Raw genomic sequence first — 21572 nt, 5'->3', positions numbered from 1 at the left:
CCCACACCCCAAATCTCTGTGACTAGCACATATGAAGCTGCAAGAGGACTCAATCATTCCATTCTTATATTCCAAAAGAAACTTGGTAATAGATGGAGATGATGAGTCACTGGCTCAAAATTGAACTCAGATGAATTCCAGCTACATTTAGGCTCTAAAAGCAGTGGTAGGATTTGAGAGTTGCTGCTGTGATTCCTGCATGCAGGAACCCTGCTGGTAATAAACAGAGGTCTTTCTAGACAAATGTTTTTTCAAATGCAGTTCATTTAAGGAGATTTTTTAGCCTGAATTACACAGGTCAGGTAACCCTCACCCTGTTTTATAGTGGATTGGGGTTCACATATTCTTGCCCAAAGAATGCAGTCTCCTTCAAAGCTAGTTTAATTTTCAGTGCCCACTTTAAATGAGATCAGACATTTGGAACAATATTGTTACATTTCTTTGTATTAAATAATCTTCAGGGCCGTGTTGTTGTGGTTGCCCTCCATATTTCTCTCTGGTAACACTCTGCCAGTGCCAATTCTCTCTTTGTGGCACATGCTGCTCCAAACGCTAAACCCGAATTTTCCAGATGGTGCACAAAAATGTCCAACTTTTTGAATTTCAAGACCTGCTCCCCTTCAGAGAATGCCTGCAAGCTACACTCTCTCTGAATTCATTGCCTCTGAAGCCACACACATGCACAGCTTTACAAGATTCACCTCAACTTCAAAGCTTGGCAAGTTTATTCACCAAACAAGCTATGTATAAAAGAAAGGTTAAATTCCTGATTACAAATCAAGTTCTGAAAGGGAAACAATAAACAACAAAAGCAACTTGCAGTGTACTTGTCATTGTGAGATTTCTCTGGGGCCCAGAAGCTGAGGAAACAAATCAGCAGTGCCCTGCTCCTTCAGTGTTATCTTAAGGAATCAGCATCTCTCCTGTGTTTCTCTCCTCCTCTGACAGTGACACTTGTTGGGTTGCCTCTTGAGCGCCAATGAAGTATAAAATAATTTCCTGGGGACTTCAGTTCTCCTTCCTCCTTATCTTCTAATTTAGGGGAACTTAACTGTGTCACATCTTTGATTAGCTCTTCTTCTCTGTGAGAATGTAAACATTGTCAGCCTCATCTGGGACCAGGATGCACTCTCTTTATAAAGCCTCCAGGCAACATTGATGTCTTATCTGTGCTTTACCTTCTCAGGCAGTTGAATGTGCAATGGTTATCTTTTCCTTCCTTTTAAAAGACCATATAAATCACAGCTTCTAAAAAAATCTGCCTTTTGTGCAGGTCATCAGTCACACAGGAGATCATATAGCATGAGAAATTCAATTGATTAATGATAATATGTGTAACTGTGAGATTATCAAATCTTGGTAAATTGCACAATGAATATGCAGTTACCCAGCAAATAAATAAATAAATAAATAAAAAGACAAAACAAAACAAACAAAAAAGGAATTTAACAAAATTTAACTTAGGAGGTAAACTCCGTGGAAAGCACACTGACCTCTTTTACATTTTTGTTTGCATCAAAACAAAAGGCAGGGTGTTGTTAAGGTACAATCTGAAAACAAATTGTCGTGTATTGCCACTCCTATTCCCCTCTAGAAGAGCTACCACAGGGAGGGAAAATGCTGCCTCATGACTGAAATGCCCAAGTGGGAGCAAGCCCTGTCTGATGCCTTGTACAATCATTTATTTCACTACATCATAAGGAACACATCTGTAGAATATTCCAGATTGAAATGACAACACAGCACACTCCTTTCTTACTGACACAAATGACAACACAAGTTACAAAGCAGTGAAGAATCAGGTTTGGCCAGTCATTTACTATTGAAAACAGCTTGGAAGTACGACTCTGAGCATGACCATTGATAAGACTGTAACTCTAACATGACCTAATAAAACTTCACAAGTAAACATTAACAGAGGGTTGATTAAATTGCAGCCATAAAACAACACAATCCAATCTTACATGTTGAAATTTCCGTTCACAATGAGGCATATTTACTATCACCAAGGACATTACATTGGAAAAATTTACTGTGAAAAGCTCATTTCCCAATGATTTTCAAGCTTAGAGCAAGGTGACTATTTGAATCACTGCATCTCTGTAGCCTGGCTAACACAGAAACAGCATTCTCACAAGACACAGTAACAAAGTTAGTTACAGGGATGGTCTTTCATGAGTACATGTTCAGGACTCCGTTTTATAGTCTCTATTTGCTGTTTTCCTCAAAATTAAATAGTTTTTTTCCAGCTTGGTGATGAAATAAGCATCCAGCTAACTTCGGCTTATCCTGGGTCTTCTGTTCTCTTTGACTTATTTTTAATAAACGAGAGCCTGTTTCAACCTCTCTTCTGAAATTTGGCCTCGTTCGATTTATAACAACTTTGGGGACTTGTCCGGGATAGGCCATGGCCCCCAGACAGTCCGGGGTAGCCCAGAGCCGAAGACGCCTCCAGTCACATTTTTTTTGCCTGTCATATTTTGGGACTACGTTGGACCGAGGAGGGGAACGCGCCTACTCCTGAGGTCAAAGAGAACAGCAACAGCACAAAGGGTAAGCCCTCCGAGAGGGAGCGGGGCTCGTGTGGTCCATGAGCCACACGGGTGGGGTTTGCAGGCATCGGGGGTGCGAAGTGCATGTGTGTGAGTGAGACGGGGGCTATAAGTACAGACTCCCGAAGCGAGTGTGGACCTCCTAGCACCGCGTTTCCGGACTCCCGCGAGGGGGCCGGCCGGGAACGGAGGGAAGCGACTGTTGAGAAGGAGTGAGTGTACCCCTAGGGACCCCCAGGAGTAGGGGAGACAGGGAGTACCCACCCGTTCGCCGCCCTTACCCGCGTAGGCTCCCATTCCTCCTGGGAGTGGAGGCTCCTAGGGGTGGTCTCAGTCAGTGGCTCCCCTCGAACTAGGACCCCAGTTGAAGGGGGTCATAGCAGGAAGTAAGCTATCCTGAGCTAGGATCCTAGCTAAAGAGGGTCGTAGGGGTAGCCGAAAATATCTTCACAGTAGCGGTGACCCACAGGAGGGAGGTGGGCCGCCGAAAACCTGCCATTTTTATTTCAATTCCCGCCATCTTTATTTTAACTCCCATGCCCCACTATCCAATTTATTTTATTTAATCATCATAATTTATTTCATTTCTAAAAAACCTGCCATCTTTATTTCAATTCCCACCTTAAGTCGCTATATTTATTTTATCTTATTTCCCACCCTTGGTGTCTCCTATATTTAGTTATATTTGATCTTTTTAAACAGTGTTGTTGTTGTTGTGTGTTATAGAGTAAGAGGTACAGTTTAAGTTCTAAGCATAGGAAAGAGTGTGCAGGAAAGAGTGCAGTTAAGAAAGGAAAAGTGAAACAGACCCTTAAGAATATACCACCTAATAGTCCATTGGGGAGGATGCTGGATGGTTGGGATGATAATGAAGGATTGAAGAGTTTAAATAGAATCCAAATGATAAAATACTGTATAGAGGTATGGCCTAAGGAGAGTATTGCAGAGGGTCCAGTGTATTGGCCATGGTATGGCACAGAGGAAAAATGGTTACGTGTGGCCCTAAATAGGTACGTTAACACCCGACTAGATCCATGCCAACAAGAAATTAAATACGCAGGATGTTGGATGTAATGGGAGAAACAAGAGAGAGAAGTAAAAGTATATAAAGTCTCGAAAGAAAAAGAGAAAGAAGTTAATAAGTTGCCAGAAAGGAGGTGGGACCCCTTAGACCATCTTCCTCCTCCCCCTCCAGATCCAACAGAATACCTCCCATTATCTCCTCCTCCCTCAACAGCACCAGTAAATGATTTGCCACCACCTCCTCCGGAATTATACCCCACAATACCAACCTCAAGAGAAAAATTAAGACAAGACCTAAATGTAGAAACAACAAAATCACCTTTCTCCTCACATAAAGAACAACATATTGTAGATATATCTTCCTCTGTGCCATCTCCCCTCCCAGTGGCACCTGAACCTGAGCACTCAAATTTGATTCCAACTTCGCCGAGTGCATCAAATTCTACTCAAAGTACCCTTACCCCAATTGTAGTTCCTAAAACCTTCCAAAATCCTCCATTTTATTTTTCTCCTATATTCCAGCCAATCCCTCAAAAAATTTCTTCTCCCATTTTTAGTACTCCTTTTTATATGCCCCATGTACCCCAAAACCCCAAAAGTCAAACAGAGGAGGAACATCCAACAACTGAAACAGCCCGCTGCTGTAAAAATAAGGAAGAAAATAAAATAACTGAGCAAGACAAACTTGATGAGAGTCACCCATACAATACTAGGTTCCAAACCAAGAAAATAAAAGAAAATCTTGAAAAAGCTGAAAAATTATTTCCTTTAAGGGAAGTACCTATGGGTGGAGCCAGAAGAGGTATAGGCTTTGTGAATGCACCCTTAACCGCGTCCGAGGTTAGAAATTTTAAGAAAGAGATTAAACCCCTTTTAGAAGACCCCATTGGTATTTCCCAGCAATTAGATCAGTTTTTGGGACCTAACATTTACAGGTGGGAGGAGCTAAACTCAATCCTCGATATATTATTTTCTTCCGAGGAAATACAAATGATTAGGGCAGCAAGTATGAGAATCTGGGGAAGAGAAAATCGAGGTGGTCCTAGGGGAGAAGCTAAAATGCCTCCTAACATACCCGACTGGGACCCAAATGAGGAGGAAGGAAGAACAAATATGAGACAATACCGGACCTTAATCATAAGGGGGATACAGAAGGCAGTACCGAGAACCAATAATGCAAGGTTAGCTTTCAACAGTCAGCAGGAAAAGGACGAGTCACCGAGTGCCTGGTTAGAGAGATTAAAAAGGAATTTCCAATTATATTCGAGTGTGGACCCAGACAGCCCAGAGGGGCAAGTGTTAGTTAAAATACAATTTGTAACGAAAGCGTGGGTTGACATCAGAAGGAAGTTAGAAAAGCTAGACGATTGGCAAGAAAAAGGAATGAATGAATTACTAAGAGAAGCACAGAAAGTATATTTAAGGAGAGATGAAAAAAAGACAAGGACCAAGGCGAAAATCATGGTGGCAGTAGCAAGGGAGAGTGCAGGATTTAGAAACGATGGATCAGCGGGAGGAGAAGGCGACAGGTATAATGGGCCTAGAGGAAGTGAGTTTAGAGGAGCTAGACCAAGAGAAAGTGTAAGATTTGGAAACATTGAGTCACCTAGAGAGGGAAAGGATAAATATGTTGGATTTAAGGGAAATGAATACAGCAGACCAATTATCAACAAAACACAGTGGATAGAAGGGAGACCACCATGGGCAGAGGTTATATGCTTTTATTGTGGAGAAAAAGGACACACCAGAAATTTTTGTAATATAAGAAAAATAGATTATGCTATGTCCCGAGAACAAGATGCATTAGAAAGAAAATTGAGAGGGGACGATGAGGGGTGTCAGAGGCTCTATGCTCTGAGGGACGGACTGTGTCATCAAAAAGAGCCCCTGGTAAACTTGGAAATTGGCCCTCAGAGCGAAGAAATTGAATTTCTGGTAGACACTGGAGCTGATAGATCAAGTGTGTCAAGAATTCCAAAAGGTTGCATAAGTAATAAGACTTGTAATGTTAGGGGTGCTGAAAATAACCCTTTTGAAGTACCCGTCATAGAGGATGTGACCATAAAGGGAAGTTTCAGAGAAGGCTGTACTGACCTCCTGTATTTGCCAGAACTTGATTCGAATCTCCTAGGCCGGGACTTACAGGTGCAACTAAAGATAGGAGTGGTGCCTAAAGGAAAGCGTATGGTCCAAAGATGATGTTATTGAAACAAGACGATGAGAAAGGAATTAATTCAAATGTGTGGACAGAGGAAGGAGGGCATGGGTTGCTGGACATTCCACCTATTGAAATTAAAATGAAACCAAACCTTCCTCCAATTAGAGTTAAACAGTATCCAATTTCTGTAGAGGGAAAGCAAGGACTGAAACCAGTTATCAAAGATCTGATAAAGGAAAGTATATTGGAACTGTGCATGTCACCACACAACACACCTATATTACCAATCAGGAAACTGGATGGCACATACCGTCTAGTTCAGGACTTAAGAGAAGTAAATAAACAGACAATTACAAGGTATTCAGTTGTTGCCAATCCATATAATTTATTAAGTAAAGTACCAGCAAGCCATGCATGGTTCAGCATTATAGATTTAAAAGATGCATTTTGGTCGTGCCCACTAGAAAAAGAAAGCAGGAAGTGGTTTGTGTTTGAGTGGGAAGACAAGGAGACCGGAAGGAAACAACAGTTACAATGGACAAGGTTGCCACAGGGATTCACAGAGTCACCTAATTTGTTTGGACAGACTTTAGAGGAAATAATGAAGCACTTTACACCTGAAAGCAATTCCCAAGTTCTGCAATATGTAGATGATTTATTAATTTCTGGACAACAAAAAAAGGAGGTACAGAAAACAAGAGTTAACTTGCTGAACTTCCTAGGTGAAAAAGGGTTAAAAGTATCAAAAAGAAAATTGCAATTTGTGGAACCTGAAGTAAAGTATTTAGGACATTTAATTGGAATAGCTTACAAGAAATTAGATGCAGATCGGATTCAAGGGATACTTTCGTTACCAGCACCAAAAACAAAAACAGATGTAAGGAAATTATTGGGACTGATTGGATATTGTAAGTTGTGGATTGATGGTCATACAAAATTGGTCAAATTTCTATACAATAAATTGGTCGAAGATGAACCTATCAATTGGAACAAAGAAGATGATGAGAAATTAGAAGAACTCAAAGAGAAATTAGTGAATGCTCCAGTTTTAAGTCTACCAGATTTAAATAGACTATTTGAGTTATTTGTTAATGTTGAGGATGGAATAGCCTATGGTGTTGTAACACAGGACTGGTGTGGAGTGCGGAAACCTATAGCCTATATTTCAAAATTACTGGACCCAGTTGTTAGAGGCTGGCCTACATGCCTTCAAGCTGTAGCTGCAACAGTAACCCTTGTAGAGGAAGGCTACAAGCTAACGTCAGGCAATAAACTCAAAGTGTATACACCCCATGACTTAAAAAGCATATTGAGCAAACGAGCCTGTCAATGGATTTCTGAGAGCAGGTTGTTAAAATATGAATTGATTTTAAATAACAGTGAGAACATAGAACAATCCACCACCAGAATACAAAACCCTGCCCAATTTTTATATGGGGATCCAAAGGAAGAACTAGAACACCACTGCCTCGAGACTATAGATTTGCAAATAAAAGTAAGAGAGGACTTAATGGAACAGCTGTTACTAGAAGGAGAAATGCTTTTTGTAGATGGATCATCTCAAGTAGTAGATGGAAAGCGAGCATCAAGGTATGCAGCGGTGGATGGCCATACCATGACGATAGCAGAACAAGGAAAATTACCTGTGAACTGGTCGGCTCAGTGCTGCGAAATCTATGCACTGTTGAAAGGACTGAAATGGTTCAAAGGGGAAAGTGGAACTATTTATACTGACTCCAAATATGCTTATGGAGTAGTCCACACCATTGACAAGATTTGGGCAGAAAGGGGATTTATTAATACAAAAGGAAAAACTCTAATTCACGAAGGCCTTATAAAAGCAGTTTTAGAAGCCCAATATTACACAGGCCTGGTGGAAAAGGTTTGAGCTGTAGATAATCAGGGCCCCTCCAAAAGGACACAGATAACCAGGAATAGAGAAAACATAACTTTCTGCTGTCACAATTTTGTGTCAAAACCTTGGTTATGAGAAGAGAAAAAAAAAAAGATGTATTAAATGACCTGTTTTGCAGATAGGGACTTCTCTGTCTTTCTCTTTTTGGACTGAATTGTTCCCCAGGAGTGTATAAAAATGACTCTGTAAAGAAAACTTTTCCAAAGATTCCTAAAAAAATTCAGGAGTACTCTGCTGCAAAATTTCAGGCACTTGAAGGCATTTTTAATTCAAGCTTCAAGCATTTCTATGGGAATTCTTGAGAGACCGCATAGTTAATATATCCAAGATCTCTGATTGGCAAAAGTCTTTATTTCAGATAGGGGTAGAGGAAGGACATCCTCTAAGATACGAGGGTTAAATACAAAGAATGACACATTTCAAGCAATTTGAGAAACATCTCTTTTTATTAATTTTTCAAACATGGATACATTTGGAAAGAGACAGGTCACTACAGAAGGGTAATTTTTACAAAACTAAGGGTAATTTTACCAAACTGACTACACTAAAGGGGCTCTGCAAGCTTCGCTAATAAATAAGTCTAATTAAAGCTACAGTTTACAACTACAAATAAAGCTACAATTACAGTTACAACTATAACAAAAGCTACAGCTAAAACAACATCTACAACTACAGCTAAAACTACAGCTACAACTAATTAACTACATTAAGATGATAAGAGGTTGCTGTCTTCGAGGTGTTCCGAGCAACCTCTATCGGCTTCTGAGTCTTCCACGAGGAAGGATGTGCACGTGGAGCCAGGTTTTGCCTCAAAGAGTTGGTCACCGTTGTAACTAGAAGGTGCAGGACAAGGCCACAGCAAGATGTGTCTGCACAATGAAGTCATGTGCTGCAGCATCTTCCTTCCGCAGGAGCAGGAAAGCAGCTTCAGGACTGCCAGTGACAAGGGAAACAATTGTGCAGAGTTCACGTGGCTGTCATCGAATGTGATCCCCAGCACAGCTCTGTGCAGGGAACTCCTCTCAGTGGCTGGAGAGCATCGTCCAGAGGCGAAATCGCAGCTGGCCATATGTTTGCATCAGCTCCCTGTGGGTGGCTGGATCTCGGGCCAGGTGCTCGAAGAGGTTGAGCGGCTCAACCCTTCGCGTTGCTGGCGACACGCTGATCTCTGCGGGAAGCCTCTCACTGCCTTGCACAAAGTGCTCCAGGCGTTTCAACTGCAGGCAGCGGTGCAGGTAGGCCATGACGTCCCACAGCCGCCGTTCAAATTCCCTCCTGCGCCACTGGGACAGCGGTACTGTGGTCAGCACGTGCATGACCACAGTCTTCCAGGTAGAGCAGGAAAACCCTGTACCCCTCAGGATGAAGGTGAAGACCTGCAGGCATTTCAGGTGCAAGCTGTGACAGGGCAGCTGCCTGGCGATGTGCTGGAAGAATTTCGCCTCTGCCACAGCGTACGTCTCAGGCCACGCTGTGCTTGTGATGAGCTTGGCCTCGGCAGGCTGACTGTTCATAAAGTTGATGGAGCCACCTCTCTGAGCCTCTGTGGGCTGGCTGATGACAAAGATGTCGGAGTCCCCTTGGCGCACTCCAAAGAGCATCTCCACCATCAGGCTCTTCTTGCCTTTGGTAAGCTGGAATTGGCAGGACCGGCTGCAGGGCTGAAACACCAAGTGCCATGAGTAGGACTGAGGCACGTGCAGCCAGGAGCATCTCACCAGCTGGTGGAACCAGTGGGAGGTCTTCTCCACGTCCAGGTAGGAGCCGGTGCAGAGTGTCTCTAGGAGGCTGCGCTTCTGCTTCCGCCACAGCTCCTCCTGCGAGTGGTGCAGGAAGCACAACAGCTTCTCGCCCAGCTGCTCCCTCTGGCATGTGCACACCAGCTCCACGCGGACGCTGAAGGTCCTTGCTGCCATCTGCCCTGCACTGTTCAGTTCTAGGTGGAAGGCATGGCCTGGCGGGGGATTCAGCGGGACCAGCACACGGTACACGCCATCCCACTCGCGGGGACTCCAACCCTCAAAGGCACTGCCCACTCCAATGGCTTCTTGAGGCACTGGGTAGAAGCTATTGCTCACGCTGTCCACAAAGACACGCGTGAAACTCTCCATCAGCTCAGCTGTCACTGAGCAACCTTGCTCCAGCTCCTCCACAGGCCACTCTATGTGATCCACAAAAAGGATGGCTCCCTCATTCCCAGCATTTCCTCCACTTTCATGTCAAAATTCCCTTCAATGATGTCATCGTCTCCTTCATCTGCAGCCACGGGACTGCCTTCTCTGTCTCTTCCGCTCCCGTTGTTGTCAGCCTCCACAGTTACATCAGTGTTTCCTTTGCCTTCCTCTGAATAAGGACTCTCTTCTTCCTGTTGTGTTCCACTCTCGTTGTGTCCAAAGTTGTTGCAGGAGCTCTGGTCCTTGCCGCTGCTGCTGGCCTGACGGCTCCTTCTCCTGCAGCTAAAGCACAGGCCCAAGAGGAGCAGGACTCCAGCAAGAGCCCAGAATGGCCACTGCTGCAGGGCACCAAAGAGCACGGCTGCCCAGCCCTCGTCCAGGGGCCCCTGCTCCAGCTCCCGCAGCAGCCGAGCCATCTCCTGGTCCAGCAGCTCCTGACGCTCCTGCATGCGCTGGTGCGTAGCCTCATCCAGCCCATCTCCAGCCGGCTGGGGGTACTGGATCAGGCTTTGCACGAGCACGAAGATCAGTGATAGTAAAGCCATGGTCTGCAGGAGGACACACAGAAAGGCTTCAGTGGGGCCGGAATGGAGACAGGCAGTGGGGGTCAGGAGGCGCTCTTCCTGATATTTCAGGTCTTAATTCCAAAGAACAGAGATGCCAGGACTTGTCAGTGTACAGATTTCAAAACTACGATTTTTATATTCCAATAAAGAGTTATGGCTCAGTTTTAGTGAATTTAATACTACTGTTGCAAATTGTGACCACTGAATGTCTAGAGCAACCTAGTCACTATGACCTTATAAATTCATTGTAAACCTAATGAATAAGTCGTCTAGGCCATGTAGCTTCAATATGTAATTTTTATCACTGACGCAAGAGTTCTTCTTTCTTCTCCTCACCTATCCCTGTTTGACATCTTGGGGTTTTGTTTTATTTTATTTTGTTCTGTGGAGTCAGACATCAACAAAATAGCAATATGTTAGAAAAACATATTTATTTTAAAATATGTTTTTAAAAAAAGATCTTTTAAAAATCTTTAAAATATCTTGTAAATATTTAAAACTAATCAACTACAGGAATATGGGGCAGTTTTATGGCACCTGCTCTACTGGAATCAGATGGGATACATCTCCCTGTTAAGGACAAAGGTTTTTAGCTCATGAACTGGCAGAACTTTAAACTAGGTCTGAAAGGGGAAGGGGATGCATCTGGGCTGTCTGGAAGCAGGTACAAGGATGGTAAGACTGTGTTAGGGGAGAAGTCAGTGGCCCAGCTGAGGTGCATGTATACCAATGAATGTAGCATGATGTAACAAACAGGAGGAGCTGGAGGCCATCATGCAACAGCAGAACTATGATGCAGTCACCATCACAGAAACATGCTGGGATGACTCACACAGTTGGAGCACTGCAATGGATGGCTACCAGCTCTTCAGAAGAGACAGGAAAGGGAGAGGAGGTGGAGGGGTGGACCTTTATATTAGGGAGGTTTTGGATGTCATAGGTATTGAAACTGATGACGATGAAGTTGAGTCCCTATGAGTAAGAATTAAGAGGAAGGCCAACAAGGTCTGGTGTCCCTCTGTGACCAGGTGACCCTCCTGGTGGACGCAGGAAAGGCTGTGAATATTGTCTATTTTTTAAACTTCAGCAAGGCCTTTGATACTGTCTGCCACAGCATACTCCTGGAGATGCTGGAAGCTTGGACAGGAGCGCTCCTTGCTGAGTTGGGAACTGGCTGGATGGCCGGGCCCAGAGAGTGATGATGAATGGTGCCACATCCAGCTGGGGACAGTCACCAGTGGTGTCGCTCGGGGGTCTGCGCAGGGACCACTCTATTTAATATTTTTTATAAACAACATGAATGAGGGCATGAAGTCTTTCATTAGTTAATTTGCAGATGACACCAACCAGTGGTTTCCTGCTTCTTCCAGATATGAAGAAAATTTGAATTCTTAGCTGTGTTTGGTATTTTCTTTAGGCACCAGAGGGGAGTTTTAAATTACTGCGTTCTGGAAAATGCATCCTAACTTATGTCAGTTTCACAAGACTGGATAAAGAATGTATTTACTTAATCAGAAAATGTGATGCTTCACTGGGTTTTTGCAGAAATAACACCCAACATATTCACTGTATAGATAACCAGGTTGCCATTCAGAACACCATATCCCCATCCCTGTGCCCTTCTTTGCCACAGTTCATCTTTTTTAGGGCTTTTTACCACCATAGATAGTCTCTGCAAAGTAACTCTACATAATGCTAGGGAAGGCTTTGGTACATATCGTGAAGCTCCACTTAGGGGTCACCCTTGCTGTAGTGGAGTTTTTAATAACACCTGGAGAGTACAGTTGCACCTCTCACTGCCATCTCAGAAGGGTCTCCCAAGGGTCTTGACTCGTCTTTGTCCTCATATTTCTGATACTGTAGGGTATTTTACAACCTCTTTGTAGGAAACCAAATATAGAACCCTTAATGTTCATCACTGCAACAGAGAACAAAGTAGGTATCTCTTTCTGAAGATACATGGAAATCAAGGTCCCTTTCTACAGAAAATCCTTCCAGTGACTAACATCAACCCTGCAAAAAACTGTTGCTGTAGATTTGTGTTCTGAAAACATCTTATGAATACTTTCAGTAACTTCTATACCTGAGGAGACAAGTGTTCAGCTTGTAAGGAAAAGCATCTTGCCTATTCAATAGGTTTTTCTAATTCAGTCAGGATGGTCAATGTGTTTTCTGGAACTGCCTCCAGAGAAGGAGTAGAGAGAATGACCAGCTGTGTTAGACACAAAATCCAAGTTTAAACATCAGTTGTTGCTGAAATTCCAGCTTATTCCTTTTTACTGTAGAGCTGTATGCCTTTAAAACAGAAAAAAAGTGACATTTCTGATCCTGAGCAACTATTTACTGCCTGACTGTCTTTACAGCTGGAATAGCTCTGAGTCAGTTTTAAGGGCCCTGATACATTCAACAAGTTTACATCAAAATGATAAAAAAAAGTATTTGAAAATAAGGTTTTGATCTTGACAGCACGTAACTACTTTACTCCTGGAAGACAGCATAAAATTGCCATCAAGTCAGTCTTGATAGCAGAAATCATTGGTAGCATGTAGGGACAAAGTGGGCTTTTGTGTTATCCCCCTCTTCTGGCATCATTTAGAACTAAGTTTGTAACACCACCCCCCACAATTTTGTTGATTCCATGTATTCCAGTAATTGTAGCTGGGGGGATCAATGGTGCCTGCTCTTAATTCAGGCAGTTTTCAGGCTACTCTGAGTTGGAGATTACACCAATGCCCCTGGAGGTAACCTTGCCTAAAATCTGCTTAAACCTGTGCTGTCACTGCTCTCATCAGGAGCTGAGTGTTGGAGCCAAGTCCTCAGTCTGTGAAGCAAGTGATGGTAAAGCCAGGAGCAGAGCAAACAATGAGGAATAATGCAATCTGCTTCCAGGGGACATGGATCATTAGCTGGATTACACCAGCAGATAGTAATGGAAATTCAGCATAGAATTCTGTAAAATAATTAGCCCAAGATGGAGGAAACAGCCCAAGAAATAGGCGCTAAATGGAACAATCAAATAATACCAGGAGTCTGTATGAAAATAATAATTGGAATTTTCATGTCAACAAATGCCTCAGCAAGAAAAATGCACCTAATTTTGTATCAATAAAAGGCAAGCAACAAAAAACCCAGTGCTTTTTGTGTGTGAGCCACTTAACAAGCACTCTTTCAAACCCTGAGCACCACATCCGTCCCTGCACACATCAGTAGGTTATTATTACCTTGGAGTGGGTACAGGCCAGGTCAACAAAGCTTACACTAGCTCTGCAAAACAGGCTATAAAGCAAAGCTAAAGGAGCTGTGCTGCTTTTCATTAAAGAGTCTTCAAGGGGACATAGTGGAAGTTGTTTTCAAGTTAAGAACTACATCAATAAAGTCAATGCAGATGGGGTTTCAGACAAGTGCAGGGTTAAGACTTTTTCCAATAAGAATGAAAAGCTAATGTATGAGATTATTTATGGGAGAGACTTTTTGGTATCTGAATTCTAACATCATTACATCTGAACAAAACAGAATTAATTGTCTGGCTTTGTAAATAGCAGTTTACAAAAAATGGCCAGCACCTGACATTTCTCAGGATAAGCAAAACTCCACCTTGGTAGTCAATGCTTCTGTTAAATGATAATGACTTACCCTGGTGAATCTGAACTCCATAGGTTTGGAACAGACCCCAGGGATGAGTTACTGGAACCATGCTCCTGACTTGCCCAGGCTGATTGGCTTTGTAACACTGAACATGAAGCAACACAACATCTTTGGCTGCTGAATCTGCTTTGCAAAGCTCTCCAAGATCAGTAAATAAAAGCTAGAAGAATGTAAATAGAATGTTAATTTTTTGTGTGTTGAGTCTCTTGCTGCTGAAAGACTAGTGAAGAGCTGCCTGGTTTCACTGTTAAATCCTTGAACACTCTCACATCCTGTTCACAGATGCATTTTTCTGCCTATAATAAAGGAAATCATTCAAATGATATTCCCACTACTTTCACCATCTTTACTGAATATCACCTGAAAGTGGCTAAATCACACAAAGAATTCACAGCTGATGACATTTTCCCAAGCCACAGAATAACACCTGTGACTTACTTTTCAATAAAGAAACACACTTTTTAAAATGTTTTTTCTTCTTTTACTACCAGTTGAAAGCCTTCACACCCCATGAACACTTCGAGGGCGCACACCAGCACTTCCCCAAGCACTGCCACGGCACAATCACCTTTTTCATTTGCTTATTAAAACTTGCATTCTGATCTCCAGCCTCTTCTCTCTTGCTGGAGGTTGGATGCATTACTAAATTACGGCCTACGTATAAATCATTTCACTGTTAAGTCCCCAGTCCAAGCCCTAGCTAGGGTGAAATATGGCCTGTGCCAGTATGGTCGGGAGGACAAGGACTGGATGACTCCAAGAGCCATGGAGGATTTGGGACCCAGGTTAACAGAACTGGAAACAGTGTTAGATAGGATGTTGTCTAGAACTGATTGCTTTGAGCTGTACCATTGAGAGAATCAGATAGCTAGAACAAATATATGGGGTGTCACTATGAGACACAAAACACCACAACGTGAACACACTGATGTTCTCGAGGTAAAAGGGGTAGTTTATTTTTTAACTCCAACAATTATAGATTTCTAAAAGTGACAGTGGATTGGAGGGTGACAGTGCCACCTCTCCAATGACACTGGACAAACCAACAGTCCATCAAATTTCTCTTCCTTTATAAAAGAATGCAAACAATAAGTTATTTACAGAAAGTGTGTGAGAAAGTTTGTTACAAGAATGTAAACATCAGAAGGCTTAGAAAATCTTAGAAAATCAGCGCCACAATGGGTGTACTTTGTGCTTGTCTGATGCTCAGCAGATGTATAAAAAAGTGATGCTGGAAGGATGGAACAGTGCTGTGTCAGTGGAAATCCAGCAGGAGGATGTGCTTAATGAAGCAGATCCTTTTCAGCTTCATAGTAATGACCCGGAGCATCCTGCAGCATGAATTCATGCCTGGCAGAGGTAGACTGCCACTGTAGGCAGCTGTGAGCAAGAGAGGGTGGAAAGGGAGAGTTTCTTGCAAGTTACTCTCCATTGATCACAATCTTGTCCTCACTGTGCAGAACTGGACTCCTGTTAAGGTGGCTGGAAGGTTTGCAGTGCCATTCAGGCAGAGTACTTTTCAAAATATTCTTAGGTGAAACAAGAGCTGGGCAATGACAAACAGGGCACAGCTGGGTTTTGGACATTGTGGACTGAACTGGCCTGGCTTTGTCTTGATTAAAAATATTATGATGTAATTTATTCAAGAGGAGACAGATTGACAGGAACAGGATTTAATTAAACCAAGTTTAAATCCATTTTGTATTCCCAAGTTGCACTTACATAGCAAAAAGGCACCTATTCAGGAGGAAAAGGAATCTGCTCAACAACTGTGGACATATCCCAGTAATATTTCAAGGGCGTTCCCTTCTTTCCCCTCTGCTTTGTACTTATTTTTGACAATATCCTTTCCTTGGAAACCAGGTTATGCACATAAGTGGATCATCACGGTTGCTTCTTCTCCCTCAAATAGTTGGTTGTCTGTCTCAATTTGCAGGTTAATGTAAAGTAGGCTTACCCACTTTGGTCTTTAAGTAGTTTCTGCCATCCTCAATTCCTTTTGGAATTAACTTTGAAGTTATGGAAAATAATTTAATAAAAGTAGTATTACCAAAAATTAAATGAAGAACTTGAGGTCTGTTGAGAGAAAAAGCCTTTCCATTTCTGCAGCAATTTTAATATTATCTGCACACACTCACTTGTGTTATTTGCAGCAGGCTTATCACTGAGGACTGGGGAGGTTTAAGTAAAAAAAACAACCTGCTTAAAGAAATAAATCACTTTACCCACACTGACAAAAAATTGTGAAATCTTGTGGTAGAAGAGTTAGAATTTCTCCTGTTCAGTTTTTGCTTCTGTTGTGGGTTCATGACTGTGAGATTTCATCCTTTAAGACTTTTATGCAATTTTGTTTTGCATAAGCATATTTCACTTTATATACTGTGAACCAAATTCGGGCTTGGTGAGCTATGTGTCATTTCTTTTGAAGTAACTGGGCTATTAACTCTCATGGAAATGAGTAGTAAAACTAGATTTTTTGTCTTTATCTCTCAGAATGTGATCTCTGCATTGAAGAAGATAAATAATGAAGTCCAGGCACAAATAATAATGAAATCATGTAAGCAGTTCAAATACTTTGATTTATTCCTTGGGCATTAAAAGAGCCTAAACTCTGATTTTGGTGGTTCAGGTTTTTACAGCATTTTGCATCAGACTCATTAGTAAAGCTTTGTGCACTTGCAGCAGAATTTGCATCTTAAAGGTTCTGAACAGAAATGCAGATAGCAATTTTTCCATCTAGTTACGAGAAGAATTTTATGATTCCCAGAAGTCAATTTTTGTTTCCCTTTATACAGAGGATCTAATAAGAAAAATATCCTCTATCAATAAACTATCTCCTGTATTTTATGTAGATTAAGGAAAGCTAATCAAAGAAAAAAACATTAAGTAATGTTACTGGCTGTAACCTTCAGAACTGTCAATCCTGAAGAACTTTCACTGCCTCAGTCCTGCTCCAGGATAGGAAGGCTTAAAACTGTTGGTTGTAGTCCCCAGAAGTGAGCAGCCACCCATCACAGTCCCTCTGTGCCCTCCTGCAGCCTCCAGCAGCCTGGGCTGGTCACCCAGAAAGCCAAGGACAGCGGCTGGCAGCGCTCTCCTCTGCTCCTCAGCCGAGGCACCGAGTGCCCACAAAGCAACGGGAATGAGAGGAGCTCACTTCCAGTCCCTCAGATCCACACTGATGATCCCACTCCTTTTGGGTGTGGTGGGTGGAATGATTCCACTGCCCCTTTTTCACACTGAACAATGTTTCCAGTACTCCCCCTTTTAATTATCAAAATTCTGCATGGCACCCAAAATGTTTTTCTGGAGAAGCTGTTCAGAATATACAACTAATAGAAAAAGTATGTCTAATATTATTTAGCATTATTAAGTAATGGAAGGAAACGCTCCTATTCATACTGAATATAACCGAAATCTCTTAATCCACGTGAAGATACTGAAATTTCTTTTTGTCTCTGAGATTGTAATTTTTCTACTACAAAGTCCAGTCTAGCTTTGGTGGGCTACAGCCTCTATAAAGCCACACTGGGAGGGAATAAAAGATGAAGGAATCTTCCAGTTGGCCACGCATCATAATTATTTTAAGTACTGCCATCTTCTGTAATTAATACAAGCTGCAAATGAAGTTGTGCACAATTCCTGTTGTGAGAGAGGAGAGCAGCAACTGATGTAATACCTCCTGGAAAGATTACATTATGAGTATATGATGTGAAAAGATGCAATAAATTATATATTTTTTGAGAAATAAAATGCTGTAAGATTCAGAGTAAAAATCTGTGTAGGTTTGGCCATTAACTATACTCCCCTGCATTCTTATGTAACTGCCTTTTTACACTTTTTGAGGACATCACTGTAAAAGCAGAGTTTCTTTGGGCTGAGACAGAGAGCAGAGGGGTTAGAGGTGTGAGCCTGCCATTGCTGTTTTTCTGGTTCCTAAAAAAAACCCCAGCAGTACCCTTAGGCACTTTTCTCTAACAATACCAAGATGTCTTTTGTGATTCACTGAGGAATAACTGCTTTGGGATGTTTCAAAACTGGTTTTTAAGTAAAGGATGCAAAATTTTTCTTTCCAGAGATGCAATGAATCTAGCTGACACTTTAATATCTTTGTTAAAAGGCACATGAGGCAGATGAAGCAGCAATAAATATCCATGCAGAGAAAGATCATGCATATCTGTGGGATGTTATCCAGTTAAAAGCATCTCTGAAAAATAAGTGAAGATTCATTGGTTTCTCCAAAGCTTTATTTCTGATTTATTACTGAGACATTTTTGAAAATTACTATATTTGATAAAGTGGCACAAGCTGAAAGGAAATACATACAAACCAATTTTATTTCTAACTTTGATTTCCAAATGTCCAGAATACTGCTTGAAGAAACATTTTGTTCTCTCTGCCTTCCAGCAAAGTGTAATCTCTTCTAGGTTTGAGGTGTTTTTACCTCGTGCTGGTGCCTCCTCAACAGCCCTCTCTTCAAATAAATTCATTACTTTCCCCTATGCATAGAAAACATGTATTTTTATAAGGCACTGTGCATACAAAACCCTAGGAATCACAATAATTGCAGCAAGGCAAATGGTGCAAGGTGTAGTGGTATAAAATCACAGGAGATACAGGACCATAGACCAGGGGATGCTTTGGTAGAGTAAGGCAGGTGTAGGGTCTGGATGACTGTAAGCAAAATAAACTGGAGCACTTGGGAGCTGCACTTTTGAAAGAGACAAGGTGTTAATAGGGGAGGTGTGTAATAGCATAAAAAACAATCATATTTGTACCTGGAGTGACAGCAGCATCCTCTGATGACAGTGAATCCTCTGATGGGAAAAGAAATTCCCAAGTTTCATCTCTTGCTGGTCTAAGATCTGAGAACCACAGCCCGAAGGTCAGAGATTGTCTTCAGCACCATGGCCAGATACCAACATCAGCCCCAGAAAGGGACTTTGGGATGATTAGGATGGGTTTGTAGCTGGTAGGAAACAAAGAGAGGTCTTTCAAGAGAGGAATATAAACCTGAAACTATACTGACAGGGCTTGCAATAGTCCAGGAAGAAGGTGGAAGCAGGTGCACATGCACAGCTGGAAACAGGCAGAAGTGGTTTATTAGGAGGTAGATTAATGGGAATAATTCAAAATGCAGCAACTAGCAGAGTAAAGACCATTTTCCAGGTGAGGGTGACTCCAGAGGGGTAGGATTTTCTTAAGATGTGCAAGAAAATTATTTTTAAAAGTAATGAATAAGGATATGACAGTGGGGATGTACCATTCCTGTAATTGCCAAATGTACTGCTCCTTTCTGGGTGCTGAACTCAGGGAAATGAACCCATCCCAGCTCACAGTGAGGGAAAGGGAATAGACTTATCTGAATGAGATTTCAAATTGGCTAGTGTCAGCAAGTGGTAATGAAATGTGGAGGTGATAATAGATACCATGATAAGCAATCTGTCCAGGTAGAAGGAGATGAAAAAAAGACAGTAGGACACAGCCTAAATTTTCTGATTTACTTCAGCCACTTTATACCATGCTAATGTAGATGAAATGGAGAATTAAATCTCCACTGTATGAAGCAGTGATTTTCAGAAAAGATAAACATTTCCTGAGGGAAAAAAGGATATCTTAGTATGGCAGTAGAGCCATCAATACGGACTCAGAGTAACAGGAAACCAAACATATTACTGTACAAATGAAGACAAATGGTGCACTCCTGACTGGAACATTACATAGTGCCAGGAACACATGGCCACTGGTGGAAATGCCCTTTAACCTGCCTAAGAGAAGTCTTACAGTAAAGTTCTTGCACCCAGAATAGGATGTGTTGGAATGTGGTGCTACATCAGGAGGCCAGAAGGATGAAAGAAGATTTTCCCTGCTGTCCTGCAGGTGCAGGATAACTCATCTGGGATTGGTAACTGGTTGGTAACTAGTTCAGCTGCAGTGGTAACTTGGATTCACTGACAGCGTGGCTTGCCTGGAGGGTGTGTTTTCACAGACCATCTCCTGCTGCTCTGCTGCATTTGACAGCAGCCAAAAATAGGTAAAGGCAGGTGAACTGATCCCTCATCCCTTGACACGTGCGAGACAGGGCACACAGGCAAACTGCAGCGTGACCCACTAAAGGTCAAGATGCTCTGCAGATAAAGCTGATGTTCCAGCTGCAGCTCCTCTGTCAGCCAGTAACACCTGCTTCCACAGCACAAGACCTACCAGTGCCAGAAATCTTAGGTAGCATTCACTGAGTTTACTCATTCAGTTAAGATTTCCATCCGCTGCTACCATTGAACCAATGGTTGAACCATTTTGCTCACCTTTCTCAATTCCATTCCATCTCTTGCTTTGAAGACTGCAAGCAGCCAAACCAAAAACCTTCCCCAACACTGAAACAAGTGAGTATAAGCTATGTTTGAGCTGCAGTTGACAGGACTAGGTCCACACTGCAGCTGTAACTGCAGCAAGGAGTTGCCAGTACTTTACAAAGTTGGTGTCCACTGCAAAATAGGGAGATCTGGTAATGTGTTCTGCTTCTTGGACCCTGATTTTTATTCTGTATTCACATGGCCTTTCATACACAACATGCACACATGCCAGGTGCCATGGCAATTTCAAAATCAGATTTTCCTCTCAATTAAGAAGGCATTAAAGAGGGCAATTAAGAAGGTACTCTACCTTAAGTGAGTGAAAGGAGTCCAAAGGTATGGTCACTCATCACTGAGGATACCCTTTAAACATTTCTCTTGGTGAGCCAGGCTGCAGTGGCTGTTATCCAGGTAAGCAGCACTCCAGATGGATTACCTCTGCAGACATCAGCAGTACAGTTGGATTAGGGAAGCTGTCTGCACACCTGCTCATTTCACTAACCAGCTCCTGGAATTAAAGAACCTGGACATGTTCTAAAATGTTTATCCTCACTGTTAGACTCAGGTGCCAACTTGTGTTTCCAAGTGTAGGGCAATGTGACCTGCAGTCCCCAGAGTGGAGGTCAGCAGAGGTGTGCAGAGCAGGAAAGATTCATCTGGAATTAAAAATCCCTGGAATTTAAAAGCAACAAGCATAGACTCTTGCTTAAGTATGGCATCCAAGATATTTAACATCCCTTTTCACGAGATGGATGAATGAACTTCCTGTGAGCAATTAACTGAAGGATGTTTTACTTAAGTCAAACAAGCCAGCACTACTTCTTGTGACTCTCTTCTGTAGTTTTTCCCTTTCTTCCACAGTGTTTCTAAAAATGCCTAGGTTACAGAAAATCTATGGTTCTCCTTTAACAGAAACTGCATCTCTAGCACAAATGGTACTTCTGACTGCAGAATTGGTTTTTTCTCCCACAAACCCTTCTTCCCCCTTGCTTCCCTTTTTTGTGCCAGATTTTCAGCAAGTTTTTTGTTTTGTCTCTTTCTGAAGGACATAGCTTTCTTCCTCCAAGAGGAAGATCAGGGTCTCTAATTTATCTTTTGTTCTTCCACACATTCCCTTTATCTGCTTTTGTTACTCTCTTTCTCTTCCTGACCCCCATTTCTTTGTGAATACTGCCTTCAACACCTG

The 21572-nt window shown here is 42.2% G+C and overlaps 1 protein-coding gene across 1 annotated transcript; it reads right to left on the bottom strand.

Annotated features, from left to right (window-relative positions):
- Window positions 1-8637: 8637 nt before the first annotated feature.
- LOC120509274 (inositol 1,4,5-trisphosphate receptor-interacting protein-like 1) lies at window positions 8638-10367 on the bottom strand. The gene is made up of 2 exons (XM_039723724.1): window positions 9986-10367; window positions 8638-9854 (listed from the first exon to the last, which is right to left on the bottom strand). Exons 1-2 carry the CDS (start codon window positions 10365-10367, stop codon window positions 8671-8673), a joined length of 1566 nt encoding a protein of 521 aa, XP_039579658.1. The 3' UTR covers window positions 8638-8670.
- Window positions 10368-21572: the final 11205 nt, after the last annotated feature.

The sequence above is a fragment of the Passer montanus genome, unplaced genomic scaffold, assembly GCF_014805655.1.
Source record: "Passer montanus isolate IOZ18808 unplaced genomic scaffold, ASM1480565v1 scaffold50, whole genome shotgun sequence".
Lineage (NCBI taxonomy): Eukaryota > Metazoa > Chordata > Aves > Passeriformes > Passeridae > Passer > Passer montanus.
Note: the sequence above shows the minus strand (reverse complement) of the source record. Positions and strands in the feature narration are given on the sequence as shown.